This window comes from Rhinopithecus bieti, unplaced genomic scaffold (assembly GCF_001698545.2).
Source record: "Rhinopithecus bieti isolate Rb0 unplaced genomic scaffold, ASM169854v2 scaffold_10548, whole genome shotgun sequence".
NCBI classification, from domain to species: domain Eukaryota; kingdom Metazoa; phylum Chordata; class Mammalia; order Primates; family Cercopithecidae; genus Rhinopithecus; species Rhinopithecus bieti.
Window position 1 is genome coordinate 1,980,788 of NW_016806834.1, and position 12,576 is coordinate 1,993,363.

The 12,576-nt window shown below is 51.6% G+C and overlaps 2 protein-coding genes across 4 annotated transcripts in view; both read right to left on the bottom strand.

Annotated features, from left to right (window-relative positions):
* Window positions 1–234: 234 nt before the first annotated feature.
* On the bottom strand, window positions 235–6,240 carry ECM1 (extracellular matrix protein 1). 3 transcript variants are annotated; one of them, XM_017877802.1, is made up of 10 exons: window positions 5,489–6,240; window positions 4,194–4,244; window positions 4,013–4,114; window positions 3,776–3,856; window positions 3,596–3,676; window positions 2,599–2,921; window positions 1,965–2,339; window positions 1,227–1,447; window positions 985–1,072; window positions 235–558 (listed from the first exon to the last, which is right to left on the bottom strand). In XM_017877802.1, the coding sequence occupies exons 1-10, from the start codon at window positions 5,556–5,558 to the stop codon at window positions 328–330; spliced, it is 1,623 nt and encodes a 540-aa protein (XP_017733291.1). In that variant the 5' UTR covers window positions 5,559–6,240; the 3' UTR covers window positions 235–327. The 3 variants fall into 3 exon arrangements, with proteins under 3 accessions (XP_017733291.1, XP_017733292.1, XP_017733293.1); XM_017877803.1 differs by lacking the exon at window positions 3,596–3,676; XM_017877804.1 differs by lacking the exons at window positions 3,596–3,676; window positions 3,776–3,856.
* A 202-nt stretch (window positions 6,241–6,442) lies between these two features.
* Window positions 6,443–12,576, bottom strand: part of TARS2 (threonyl-tRNA synthetase 2, mitochondrial) — a 19,151-nt gene continuing 13,017 nt past the window's right edge. The window contains exons 13-17 of the mRNA XM_017877863.1: window positions 9,782–9,882; window positions 9,486–9,587; window positions 9,239–9,311; window positions 8,190–8,304; window positions 6,443–6,771 (exon numbers count right to left, since the gene is read on the bottom strand). Coding sequence (XP_017733352.1) covers window positions 6,623–6,771; window positions 8,190–8,304; window positions 9,239–9,311; window positions 9,486–9,587; window positions 9,782–9,882 — 540 coding nt within the window. The 3' untranslated portion in view covers window positions 6,443–6,622. The remainder of the gene's footprint in view (window positions 6,772–8,189; window positions 8,305–9,238; window positions 9,312–9,485; window positions 9,588–9,781; window positions 9,883–12,576) is intronic.

Genomic DNA, 12,576 nt, shown 5'->3' on the forward strand with positions numbered 1-12,576 from the left:
AGTGATGTGAAGCTGTTTAGTTATGGTCCCATCACACAGCCTGTGGAACATCTGCTCAGTGAAGGGGACAGGGCAGTGGGCCTCAGGGGCCAGGCACTGAAGGAAATACAAGCAGGCTTAGGAGGGTGTGTGTGTGTGTGTGGTGTGTCTGAAAATGCCAGTGCCCTCCTGGGCTAGGACACCAAGATTCACTTAAAACACTGCGGGCGAGGCATTAGACAGACAACGAGGACACCAAATCCAAGAGGTGTTTACTGTAATGAGTGTTCAAAGGGGTGGGGTAGGGTGGGGTTCCCCCCATCTGACCCTCCAGGGCTCTGGGGTGACTCATTCTTCCTTGGGCTCAGAGGTGGAGCCGATATTTGTTCCTCCAGTTGAGCCCTGCTCCCCCTGGCCCTTGGTGTTCTCAGTGTCTCCAGCCACTAGAGCCACATTCCTCAGATAATTGATGTTGAAGCAGTTGACCTGTTCATCCCCAGGACTCAGGTAACAGCAGAGGGCAGGGTCTTGCCAGAATTTACGTCGGGGACCACACAGATCATTGATGAAGGTTAATTTCTGATGAAGGAGAAAAGTAAAACAGATGATGGGGTGAGGAGGTGGTCCAAGGACAGATGTAGATACTTGGGTGCCCAAAGTCCCCCTTTCATCAGCTTCTACTGCTCTCTCCCTGGTTCCCCTCCTGGGGCCCAGAGAGAGTACAAGCCTGCCTTGCACAGCTGGATTCCTTGTGACTGACAGATGTGTACATCTGGAAATGCCAGAAGTTTGAGGCCCAGAGAAGGCATAAATAGGAACTTAGAGATGGGGAGCAGGCCAGGTCAGAGTGAAGACTTTTCTGGAACCAATAACAAAACACCTCCCCCACTAGTCATTATAACCGAGGGCTGGTTTGAGGTACTAAAGAGAAGGGTTGTCCTGCAGTTCTAGCTCTTTCCCTTCCCTCCCCTGCATTCCTCTGGAGACTAGACTCCACACACTCACCTCCTCCTCTGCACAGCAGGCCTGTTCTGGAAATGGCAGGTCACAGCAGCGGGCGGTCATGTTGTGAATCAGCCCAGGAATATGTTTACTATGTTGGTGTGAAAGGGGCAGGGGTTAGGGTCTTTGGGCATCTTCTGGCATCAGATGGGGTTGGGATATCATGATTTTGCTTTTCCCAAAGGTGTCCCCAAGGGAAGTTTTCGGGAAAGGAAGACAGTGGGGAAGGACTAGGCAAGACTTACTGCTTGGTGAGAACTCTTTGGTTTCCACAGAGGTGGCCCATGAGGTTGGGGGTGACTCGGCTGATGTCGATGGCCAAGATGTCCCGGTCATAGTTGGGGTACGGAGCCTGACGGGCAAAGCACTCATCCCGAGAAGGGCTGGGAGGGTGGCGGCAGCATGAGTGGTGGTGGGTCTTCACGGTATACTCCCGGTCACAGTATTTGTCAAGGGTATCCTCCCACTGTGGGCCAGAGACAGGGAGGTCAGAAGCTGGACACTTGGCCCCTTCTCTCCTGACCATTGACTTCTCTTATTGCTCCTGGCAACTAGATGAGGGGCTCCCAGCCCCAGGGGCCCAAAGGGGATGGCAAAGAAGTAGAGGGTTAGGAGGCAACTGTTGATGTGTGGGCTTGGGAAGGTGGACGGGTGGAAGCCTGGATGAGGTTCCACGCTGGCGCCGGGAGATGAGCTGGAACAGTGGTTGGAGAAGGTCAGGTGAGGCCAGAGCTGGACAGATGGATGGATGGTAGACAGGTGCATGTGTGGGTCATGAGTGGAGGAGGCCAGAAGTGTAGTACGAAGCTCGAGATGAACAGATTCAGGTGATGAACACAATGGATGGACAGACAGCCACAAACAGATGAACGGGTGGACGCACTCACAGCAGGGTTACATGGATGGACGGACCGGCAGGATCAGAGGTCGAAGATGGGCAGGCAGGCAAACAGGCTCTCGGGGAGGCTGGGACGCCCACTTACGGCTTTCCATATACAGGTGTGATTGTTCCCCTGGCGGCAGCAGCGCTGGAACTCCCTCTCCAGCCGAATCAGTGCCAGCAGCTCCCTTTGGAGGGGGTCAGTAGCTGGCAGGTTGCGTGGCACAGAGCGGAAGCGCCTCAGGTGGCAGATGTTCTTGATATTGTCCAATGTGGGCGCCCCAGGGGGGAAAGGCAGCTCAAGACCCGAGGAAATAGCAGGCTGATGGCTGGGGCAGGCCCGGAGCTGGTAGTGTGGCTGGGGAGCTTCCTCCTGGAAGCAGGAGAACCGAGCCTCCCCCTGCTGCGTGCAGCACCAGTGGGGTCGGGTCTTGACCGAGAACTCGGCCTCACAGAATCGGCTCATTGCTTCCTCCCACTAGAGCAAGAGGGGAGGATCAGCCCACTTTCCACATTCCTGCCTTGCTCTCAGGCTCCAGGAAAGGACCCTGGGCAGGCAGATAAAAAAGAAACAGTGGTTGTCCTCTGCTCCCCTGGCACACTGGGGAGGCCCATGGTAGGGCCAGTGAATGGGACCTGAGGTTCCTCCAGACCCAGGCCTAGTGCTCTAACCCTTAAAACACACATACTGTCTGGGAGTTCAAGGACACCCCCCGGCATCAAGAACCCAACCTTACCACAAGTTTGGCACACTCTAGGCGGTTTGTGTGGCTGCGGCAGTGGCAGCAGCGGGAATATCCAATCTCCAGGAAATTGAGGGTCTCACCCTGGCGAGTGAGGTGGGAGTAGCTGGACTGTGGTAGGTTCCAGGGACCATATACCACATGCTGACGGTCAGGAAGGCAGATTTGGTTCAGATTTTCTGGAGAAGGCCGCCCAGGGGGGAAGCCATCCAGCCGGTGGGCCCAGCCCCCCTGGGACCGGCCCTGTTGGCAGTGCTGGGCTGCATTCCAGGACTCAGGTTCTGAATGGCTCTGGTCCCCAAACGAAGCTGGCGTTCCTGGAATGGGGAAAACAGTGGGAAGCGGGGACATGTGGAGGAACCCACAAAGGCTGGATGAGCTGGGAGGATTGAAAGAATCCAGGATGGAGGAGAGAGTGTTGGGAGGATATAAGGGAAATGAGAAAGAACAATTTGTGGCTCTTCCTTTTAAAATAACTGAAAGGCAAAGAGAAGCACACAGCCTGCCCCCACCTCCTCCTGCTTCTCAGGGCTCGGGCTTCCTACTCCTCTCCCCAGGGTCCTGAGCACTAAGTTAGGGGGATGGACAGACCAAAGCTGTCACTCACCCTCTCTCGGCATGGATCGTATGATTATCTCCTCCTGATATGGAAGAGGTGGGTCTACTGGGGTGGAAGGAGTAAGCAAAAGCCATGTTGGGATGGCTATTTCTAGCAGAGAAAGCCTGGCTAGTTTACGTACACAAAGAAGAACTCAGCAGAGAAGCAAGTGAAAATAGATGCTTTTTTTGCATATTTAATCACATAACTTTCTAAAACAGGTATGCCCTCAGTTTTACAGATGAAGAAACAAAGGCTTGGAGAAGTATGTAACTTACCCAAGGTTATACAACTGGTGAGTGGCAGAGCCCACCATCTTGTCTGCCCCCAAGCCCATGCTCTTGGGGAAGGCCATGGGGTAAAGGTGGGTAAAGAAGAGAGGGAACTGCTTACCTTCTTTCTGTTCATTGGGCTGCTGGAGAGAGGGCAGCTCTTTTTGGAGGGGGACAGCTTCCTGAGATAGAGGGGGACCCACTACAAGATAGGGGTGAGGGCACCAAGGAGCAGGGATCAGCCTGGTGCCAACAGGATCCATAGTGGGATAGAGGTGAGAGAGGGTGGGCAAGTGCTCACCTTCCTTTTCAGCAGGGAGTTGGGCAGGTAGCAGCTCTTCCTGTTGGATAGGGGTGGCCTCCTGAGAGGGAGGGGGCTGCACTATAGAAGGGGGAATGTGTGAGCAGCCCATCCTTTCTCCTAGCCAGGGCTGGGAGAGGAGGCGAGGGGCTCTTCCCTCCTTTCCATCTGAAAAGTGGGACGTAGGGCAGATTAGAAACCTGGAGGATCACTGAGGAGGGCACGGGGTGACCTTACCTTGACTCTGTCCCTCAAAGGGAGGGCCATGCTGAGAGGTGTCAGGGTGATCCATGAGGAGGCTTCGGGATAGGGGTGGGGAGGGGGGAGCTGCGTAGCCAACTAGAGGGAAGAGGGGAGACATCAGAGCCCACGATGACTCCTGGAGTCCCAATCCCATGCTGCTCCCCCAAACTCTTACCTTCTTGAAAGTGCTCTGGCCTTAGCTGCCTCTGCCCTGTAGCCTTGAAGCCTGGAAGGAAGAAGGGCAAGTCAGGGGCCTCTGGGAGGGCCTTCCCTGGACTTCAGCAAGGGATGGGGAGGCTGTGGAGATCAAGAGTGTAGGAGAGACAAGCAAGACACGAGATGCCCCTCTGTATTCACCTGCCCCGTGTCCCTTAATCCTCTCCCAGCCCCAACACACCTAGACATAACCAGCTGGGTTCTGAGAAAGCCTGTGGCGTTCTGATAGCTCCACCTCTACTGGCTCAGAGGCTGGGCCTAAAGGGAGTATGGCATATGGGATTGGGGAGGGAGGCCCTCATTTCCTCTGCCAGCGTCTTTCCCTCAGGGCTGTGGGTTGTCCTCCCCAGTCTCTGCTGGGATGAGTCTCTAGCTTTCAGAGGAAAAAGTCTAGACCTTGAGCTGGTTGGAGCCTACCCTATCCACCTCCTCCACCCACCCTCCTACTCTAGGGCCTTGAAACATCTTTAGGCCTTTGGCTAAGGAGGCTTCCTGAAGGTTGAGTACTTCCCCTTCAGCCAGTCTCAGCTCCTCCTTAGTTTAGGTCTCAATTTAGGGCCTGGGGGACTGGGACAGGCACAGGAAGGGAGTCACTTGTAGGTGATCTGCAGACACAAAAGACCAGGAGCTGGGAAGAATGATGGTATGAGGCTTCACAGAGAAGCAGACAGATCTGCTGACATCCTCAGCAACTTCCCGCAGGAGTGCCCTGGCTTTTTTTTTTTTCCTTTTCTTTTCCTTTTTTTCTTAGTTTCCACCCATAGCATTGAGGGGTTCCTGTTTTGTTCAGGCATTAAAGCAGATAAAGAATGTGTTTGTGCTGGATGGAGGGTGGCTCTGTGGATGGACAACCCTCAACTCCTCTAATCAGACAAGGAGTCCGTCAAGGCTTGCTGGGTCAGCAATCCGGTTTTGAGCAGCCTGGGGGCCCCTTTTCCCTCCCTTGCCTGTCCCACCAGCCCCCTCCCTACATCCTCCTCAGCACTCTGTGAACGCACCCCCACTCAGTTGTCCCTTTGACTGGGATTCTGTGTTTCTTGGCAGCAGTTTCTAGGAGCCCCTCTCCTTCTGTGCCCCTGCTCTCTGCCTCCTTGGTTAAAGGCTCCAGTGGCCCGGGCCCACTTTGGGCCTGCTTAGAAAAGGCAAGTCAAATAGAGAATCACTCTGCTAGTGATGAGCCATCTGGGATGCCTGGACCCAAACCCCTGCCATGTAAGCCCAGACCCCCTCCCAAGTGCTGACCCTCCAACTCACCTCCCTCAGAGGCAGCAGAAGCAATGGCCAAATAGGCCAAGACCAAGGCTGCTCTGACTGTGGTCCCCATCCTGGGGCAACTGACCACCAGACACCCAGGGGTGGGTCCTCTCAGGCAAGTCTGGATGTGAAGGGCCAGCTGCTGGAGCTTGTCTGGTGGCTGTTACTGTTGTGAGCTTCAGGACCGGGTCTTCTTTTATAATTGTCTGGTGTGATCTCCCGCCCTCCTCAGCTTCCTGCCATGACTCAGTCCCAGCTGCTCCTCCTCTGGAAGCCACTCCTCCAAAAGTCACCCTGAAGCCTCATCAGAGAATTGAGAAGAATGGGACTGACCAGAGGAGAACATTCTTATGACCCTCAAGAGAAACTGATTCAGAGAATCAAGGAGCAAGAGGTGTTTGAGCCCCTAGTTTGTGCCTCAGTTTCTCCATCTACATGCTGCTTTCTGTGGAGAGGGGATCTGCCAAATCATGAACTGGGGTTGGGGAAACAGGGCACAAAGGAGTTTACAGGGGGGAGCAGGACACCTATCCAACGGATCTTCCCTACCAATGTGAGGTCTGGACTGTCCCTTTTCAATTTCCCTCTCTGGGACAAAAAAGAGGGAGACAAAGTGGAACATCCTTTTATTGCACCTCTCCAGAGTCAGAGATGAAGACATATGACCAGCAGCTTCCAGTATTCATTTATTTGTTTATTTATTTATTTAGAAACGGAGTCTCGCTCTGTTGCCCAGGCTGGAGTGCAGTGGCGCGATCTCAGCTCCCTGCAACCTCCACCTCGCGTGTGCCACCATGCCCGGCTAATTTTTTGTATTTTTAGTAGAGACAGCGTTTCACTGTGTTAGCCAGGGTGGTCTTGATCTCCAGACCGCATGATCCGTCTGCCTTGGCCTCCCAAAGTGCTGGGATTACAGGCATGAGCCACTGCGCCTGGCCCAGTGTATTTTTTTTTTAGTTTCATTCTCCTCACATCCAAACAGCTACAGCTTCCCTCCCTTTGTGGGGTTGCCAAACCAAGTCTCTTTTCAGGAGAGCAGACACGTGCCTCCACGCAGTTCTAAGGTTCTGGGGTCTCCCATGTGAGGGAGGCTGATGGCTCTCGCAGGGTTTTGCCTCATCAATGTACAAAGGCTCAGAAAATTTCTTCGGCATTTGGGACCCTCATGTTCTGTAGTTCCACCAGTCGCTGCACAGCTTCAGGCAAGTCCCACTCCCCAAGGCGACGATTATCTCGAGTCCGAATGTTCACTGTTCTCTTACTTTGCTCTTTCTGGCCAACCACTGCAGGTAGAGGAAGTTTGGGAACCTCAGGGCAAATTCATCCACACGGGATAGTTTCTTTTGCTCTGCAGAAACTTGAGAGACCTAAATCTTTAGGAAGGGTGGGAGCAGAGCCCAGATATGGTTCACAGAAAGGAAGTATTCAGCTGTGCCTGCTAAATACTAAATGACCAGTCTTGCTCACCCTGAGGAGACAAGGAAATGCTTCAGTCCCCATGGGCCTTATTGCTTCTGGTCAGGAGCTCCAGGGTCAGAGACATTAGAGTCAAGCAGAGAAAGACAAACACTGAGAACCCCACAGAGAGAAACTGTGTGTGTGTGTGTGTGTGTGTATCTGAAGGGGGTATTAGAGGAAGGGGAACGTGGCAGGAGTGTTGTGGCCTTCACGCTGCCCAACCTCCCCGCAACCACTTCTGACCCTTAGAACAGTTTCCTCTCATCAGTCCCACTCTGGCTCTTGGTGTCTGTTAGGGCTGGATTCACAGAGTGAGGCGCCTCTGCTGAGGAGGATGTATGCAGGGGCTGACTGGGCGGTAAGGGAGGGAGAGGGGCCATGTGCAGGTCCATGGGATTGTGGCACAGCTTGCTGTGGGTGCTTGTGGGGCGAGTGGGGTGTGCAAAACTCAAGAATCAGGTAATCTGGCTGAGGAGTTTCTGCTCCTTGCCTTTGAGATAGAGCTCTGAACCCTGGAAAATGAAAAAGGGAGCATGGCAGTGCCAGAATTTTCTCCCTAAGGCCCTTCTCCACATCCCTTAGGGCTGATTCCATCTAGGTCTAGAATAAACAAGGGTAATTAACACCGTATTAACCCTCCTGTCCCTTTCTCTCTGATGCTCCCTTGGTTAATTAACCTAACAGACACCAACAGTAGAGTGGAGTTAAAAAGAGAAAAACTGGCTGGGCGCGGTGGCTCAAGCCTGTAATCCCAGCACTTTGGGAGGCCGAGATGGGCGGATCACAAGGTCAGGAGATCGAAACCATCCTGGCTAACCCGGTGAAACCCCGTCTCTACTAAAAAAAAAAATACAAAAAACTAGCCAGGCGAGGTGGCAGGCACCTGTAGTCCCAGCTACTCAGGAGGCTGAGGCAGGAGAATGGCATAAACCCGGGAGGCGGAGCTTGCAGTGAGCTGAGATCCGGCCACTGCACTCCAGCCTGGGTGACAGAGCGAGACTCCGTCTCAAAAAAAAAAAAAAAGAGAGGAAAACTATTTTGAAGGTCAGAAGTGGTTATGGGGAGGGCAGGGCAATGTGAAGGAACACAGGGCCCAAATGAGTCAGATGTCCTGAATCCTGGCTCCTACCTGCTCAGGTAATGAGCCCCAATTAACCCAAATATGCATTACCAGACTTGGTAAACTTAACAGCAAGAATGCAGACGGCAGGTGGGAGAACATCGGCTCTGAGGTTCACCTTACCAAACTGAAAATTGTAGTGGGCAAGCTGGGCCCGGCGGATTCTCCGGCTGAGGGTCAGTCCAGAGTCTGCATCCAGGTCACTGACCAGTCCTGCAGCCCGCAGGCTCTGCTGTGCCTGCATCAGAGGTTTGGTGACAGGAAGTTAATTTACTGGAAAGTTGAGGAGCTAGAACAGTCTGATGCTCTTTTCCCTCAATTCTCCCATCTGTTCCTCCTTTCCCTGCCTCGGGGCTCTCCACTTCTCACCAGCAACCTCTCCTCATTTCATCTCCACATTGAGGTCTCCTCCCCATTCATCCCCAGCCCCACAACCTTTCCGTCTGCCTCCTACTGGAGATGGCCCCCCAATTTTTTTTTTTTTTTTTTTTTTTTTTTTGAGACGGAGTCTTGCTCTGCCGCCCAGGCTGGAGTGCAGTGGCCGGCTCTCAGCTCACTGCAAGCTCCGCCTCCCGGGTTCACGCCATTCTCCTGTCTCAGCCTCCCGAGTAGCTGGGACTACAGGCGCCCGCCTCGTCGCCCGGCTAATTTTTTGTATTTTTTAGTAGAGACGGGGTTTCACCGTATTAGCCAGGATGGTCTTGATCTCCTGACCTCGTGATCCGCCCGTCTCGGCCTCCCAAAGTGCTGGGATTACAGGCGTGAGCCACCGCGCCCGGCCGATGGCCCCCCAATTATTCCCTGGGCTTTGCCTCCTAGCCACTGCTCTACCCAACCAGCTGTTCAACTCTGGTACCATCCATATCCTCAATTCTCTCTAGAAAGGAAAAACTGTGTACTCAATCCCACTTTTGTGCCAAGTGCTCTTTTGGCGGCTTTCAACATTTGTTCATTTGTTTAATTTTCATACATCTCTACAAGGTAGGGATTAATCACATTTTTTAGATACAGGATTTCCAGCATCTAGGACAGCAGCCACTCGAGCCCAGTCTTGTGGCTCTGAGGGCTGTGCTCCTTCCTCCACCACCCGTGTGGCCTCTTCCTGCCCACTGCAGGGCACCAGACTCTCTACTGGACCTGCTTCTGCCCCCTCCCTTGCCTCAACTCCTTACCTCCCTGGCATACTCTTCTTGCTCAGTCCCCACAGGGATGACCACCACCTGGAACGGGGACAGCCACAGTGGCCTGGTAGGGAAAGAACAGATGATGGCAAATTAGTTACTCTGGCTCTGGCCAGAAGTGTGGTTGTACAGAGCAGATTTGAGAAGGAAGGAGGCTGGCATATGAAGGGCGACAGGATCTGGAGCATAAACTATCTGGTTTGGGGCCAGAAGAGAAATCCAGGGTCAGAGGTCTTACCATTTCCCCCCGCAGCTTTCTGCCAGCACTCCCAACAGTCTTTCCACAGAACCGAGCACTGCTCGGTGAATGAGGACTGGACGCTCCAGGGCACCTGCCTGCCTTGAAAGGAAAAAGGGGGGTAGATGGAATGGTGGAAGTATCACAAATTGTGTACCCAAGATCACCTTCCAGTTTTTAAGAAATATTCAGCTCTGGCAGAAGAGGGTGTGGAGGATTTGGTTTTTAGGGCCAAAGGCAGAAGGACCTATTCCATGCACTGTCAAGGGAAAAGAGGATAGGGCAAGGCTTTATACCCCTTATACTGGAGGTCAAATCTCAGGGGCAGTTGGAAGTCAAGCTGAATTGTTCCACACTGATGTGGCCGGCCCAGGGCATCGTGGAGGTGCACATCAATCTACAGGAAACAGATGGGAAGGCATGAAATAAGCCAGAAGCACTATCCAGAACCACTATCCTCCATTACCTGTGCCATCTCACCCTTTAACCTACCCTCATCCCGGGCTACTACCCTCCTCATATCACCCAGCTCTATCATACACTACCCCTCCACTTCACTCTACCCATCTTACTCTGGCAGTAGTTCTCAGCAGCTCTCTCCACTTAATAATGATGTTGTAATATTACCAGACGTCCACACCCTGGCCTCTCAATTCCTTGAGCTCCTCATCTCAGAGATCTTCACCAGCACCCATCTATGGCTACACCCTTTATCCTGTCCTCTCCCTCAATGGCTGTACCTCTGAAACAGTCCATCAGACACCCTACTCTGATTACTCTGATTACTGTCTCTTGCTCAGCCAGCTCTGACAATTATTCCTGTTTTTTTTCTTTTTTTTTTTTTTTTTTTTTTTTTTTTTTTCTTTGAGACAGAGTCTTGCTCTGTCACCCTGGCAGGAGTGCAGTAGCACAATTTCAGCTCACTGCAGCCTCCACCTCCTGGTTTCAAGTGATTCTCCTGCCTCAGCCTCCTGAGTAGCTGGGACTACAGGTACGTGCCACCACGCCCAGCTAACACACATATATATATATGTGTGTCTGTGTGTGTGTGTGTGTATGTATTTTTTTTTTTTTTCAGTAGAGACGGGGTTTCACCAGGCTGGTCTCAAACTCCTGATCTCAAGTGATCTGCCCACTTTGGCCTCCCAAAGTGCTGGAATTACAGGTGTAAGCCACCACACACGGCCATGACAACTATTCCTATTAATGGCACTTTAACTCACAGGTTCTTTAACTCCTCTTTTTCTCTCCCATCCTCAGGCCCCTCCCACCTTTGTTTCTTTCCCCATGAAGCTGTACCATTTTCCCTAGTTCCCTTGTACCATTCGTTGTTCTTCTGCACCTTAGCCTCCTACATTTTTGGCCCTGCAACAGAACTGCTCAGTGCTGCCCAATATGTCACAAACCACACAGATGCAAATGCAGAGATTGATGCCACCATGGAAGTCAGTATTTCGAGATTCAGCTGGTCCCTGGCTGCTGCCAGCAATCCTTTGGGTTGCCCTAATAAGCTCTATGCTCTGTTCTCCTCAGGGGTTTTCTAGCTTTTTGCTCTCTCTTTTTATAGCAGTATCTTAACCAGCAACTTATTAGACTGATTCAACATAATACACACTTTATGCACTTTATGACTGTTATCTCTGTAACCTTAAGCACAATGTTTAACCTCTCTCAATTTTTTTCTTAGTAATAAAGATATTTTATTTGCCTACTATTATTGCTGAAATAAATCAGAAGACAATTTTCATTACTGTTAATATTTTAATTTACTAACTACTTATTGAAGCAGCTAAATAAATACCATATACTGGAATAGACACTTGGGACATAAAAATGAGTAATACATGTTACCTGAATAAAAGACCCCAGCACAGTAAACAGCAACTTTGAGTACTCAAAAGATTTTAGCCAGGCAAGGCACATGGCTCACTCCTGTAATCCTAGCACTTTGGGAGGCCGAGGTAGGCGGACCACCTGAGGTCAGGAGTTCGAGACCAGCCTGGCCAACACGGTGAAACCCCATCTACTAAAAATAGGAATACAAAAATTAGCTGGTGTGGTAGCGGGTGCCTGTAATCCCAGCTACTGGGGAGGCCAAGGCAGGAGAATTGCTTGAACCCAGGAGGCAGAGGTTGCGGTGAGCCAAGATTGTGCCACTCCACTCCAGCCTAGGCGACAGAGTGAAATTCCGCCTCAAAAAAAAAAAAATTAGCTGGGTGTGGTGGGGCACACCTGTAGTCCCAGCTACTCGGGAGGCTGAGGCAAAAGAATTGCTTTAACCTGGGAGGTAGAGGTTGCAGTAAGCCAAGATCCGCCACTACACTTCAGTCTGGCAACAGAGCAAGAGCCTGTCTCAAAAAAACAAAAACAAAAAAGGCCGGGCAAGGTGGCTCACGCCTGTAATAATCCCACCACTTTGGGAAGTCAAGGCGGGCGGATCACCTGAGGTTGGGAGTTCAAGACAAGCCTGGTCAACATGGTGAAACCCCATCTCTACTAAAAATACAAAAATTAGCTGGGCATGGTGGTACATGCCTATAATCTCAGCTACTCGGGAGGCTGAGGCAGGAGAATCGCTTGAACCCGGGAGGCGGATGTTGCAGTAAGCTGAGATTGCGCCACTGCACTCCAGCCTGGGTGACAAGCAAAACTAGGTCTCAAAAAAATATATAAAAATAAATAAATAAAACAAAAAAAAGATTTTAGCTATATAACAGTTTTTGAGTAATTTCCTTTCTCTCTGTATCTTTTTATTTATTTATTTTATTGAGACAGGGTTTTGTTCTGTTATCCAAGCTGGAGTGCGGTGGCTTGATCATAGCTCATGCAGCCTCAAAATCCTGGGCTCAAGTGATCCTCCTACCTAAGCCTCCTGAGTAGCTGGGACCACAGGTGCCCACCATCACACCAAGCTAATTTCAAAATTTGTTTTAAATTTTTTGTAGAGACAGCCGGGCCTGGTGGCTCACGCCTGTAATCCCAGCACTTTGGGAGGCTGAGGTGGGTGGATCACGAGGTCAGGAGATCGAGACCATCCTGGCTAACACGGTGAAAACCTATCTGTACTAAAAACACAAAAAATTAGCCAGGC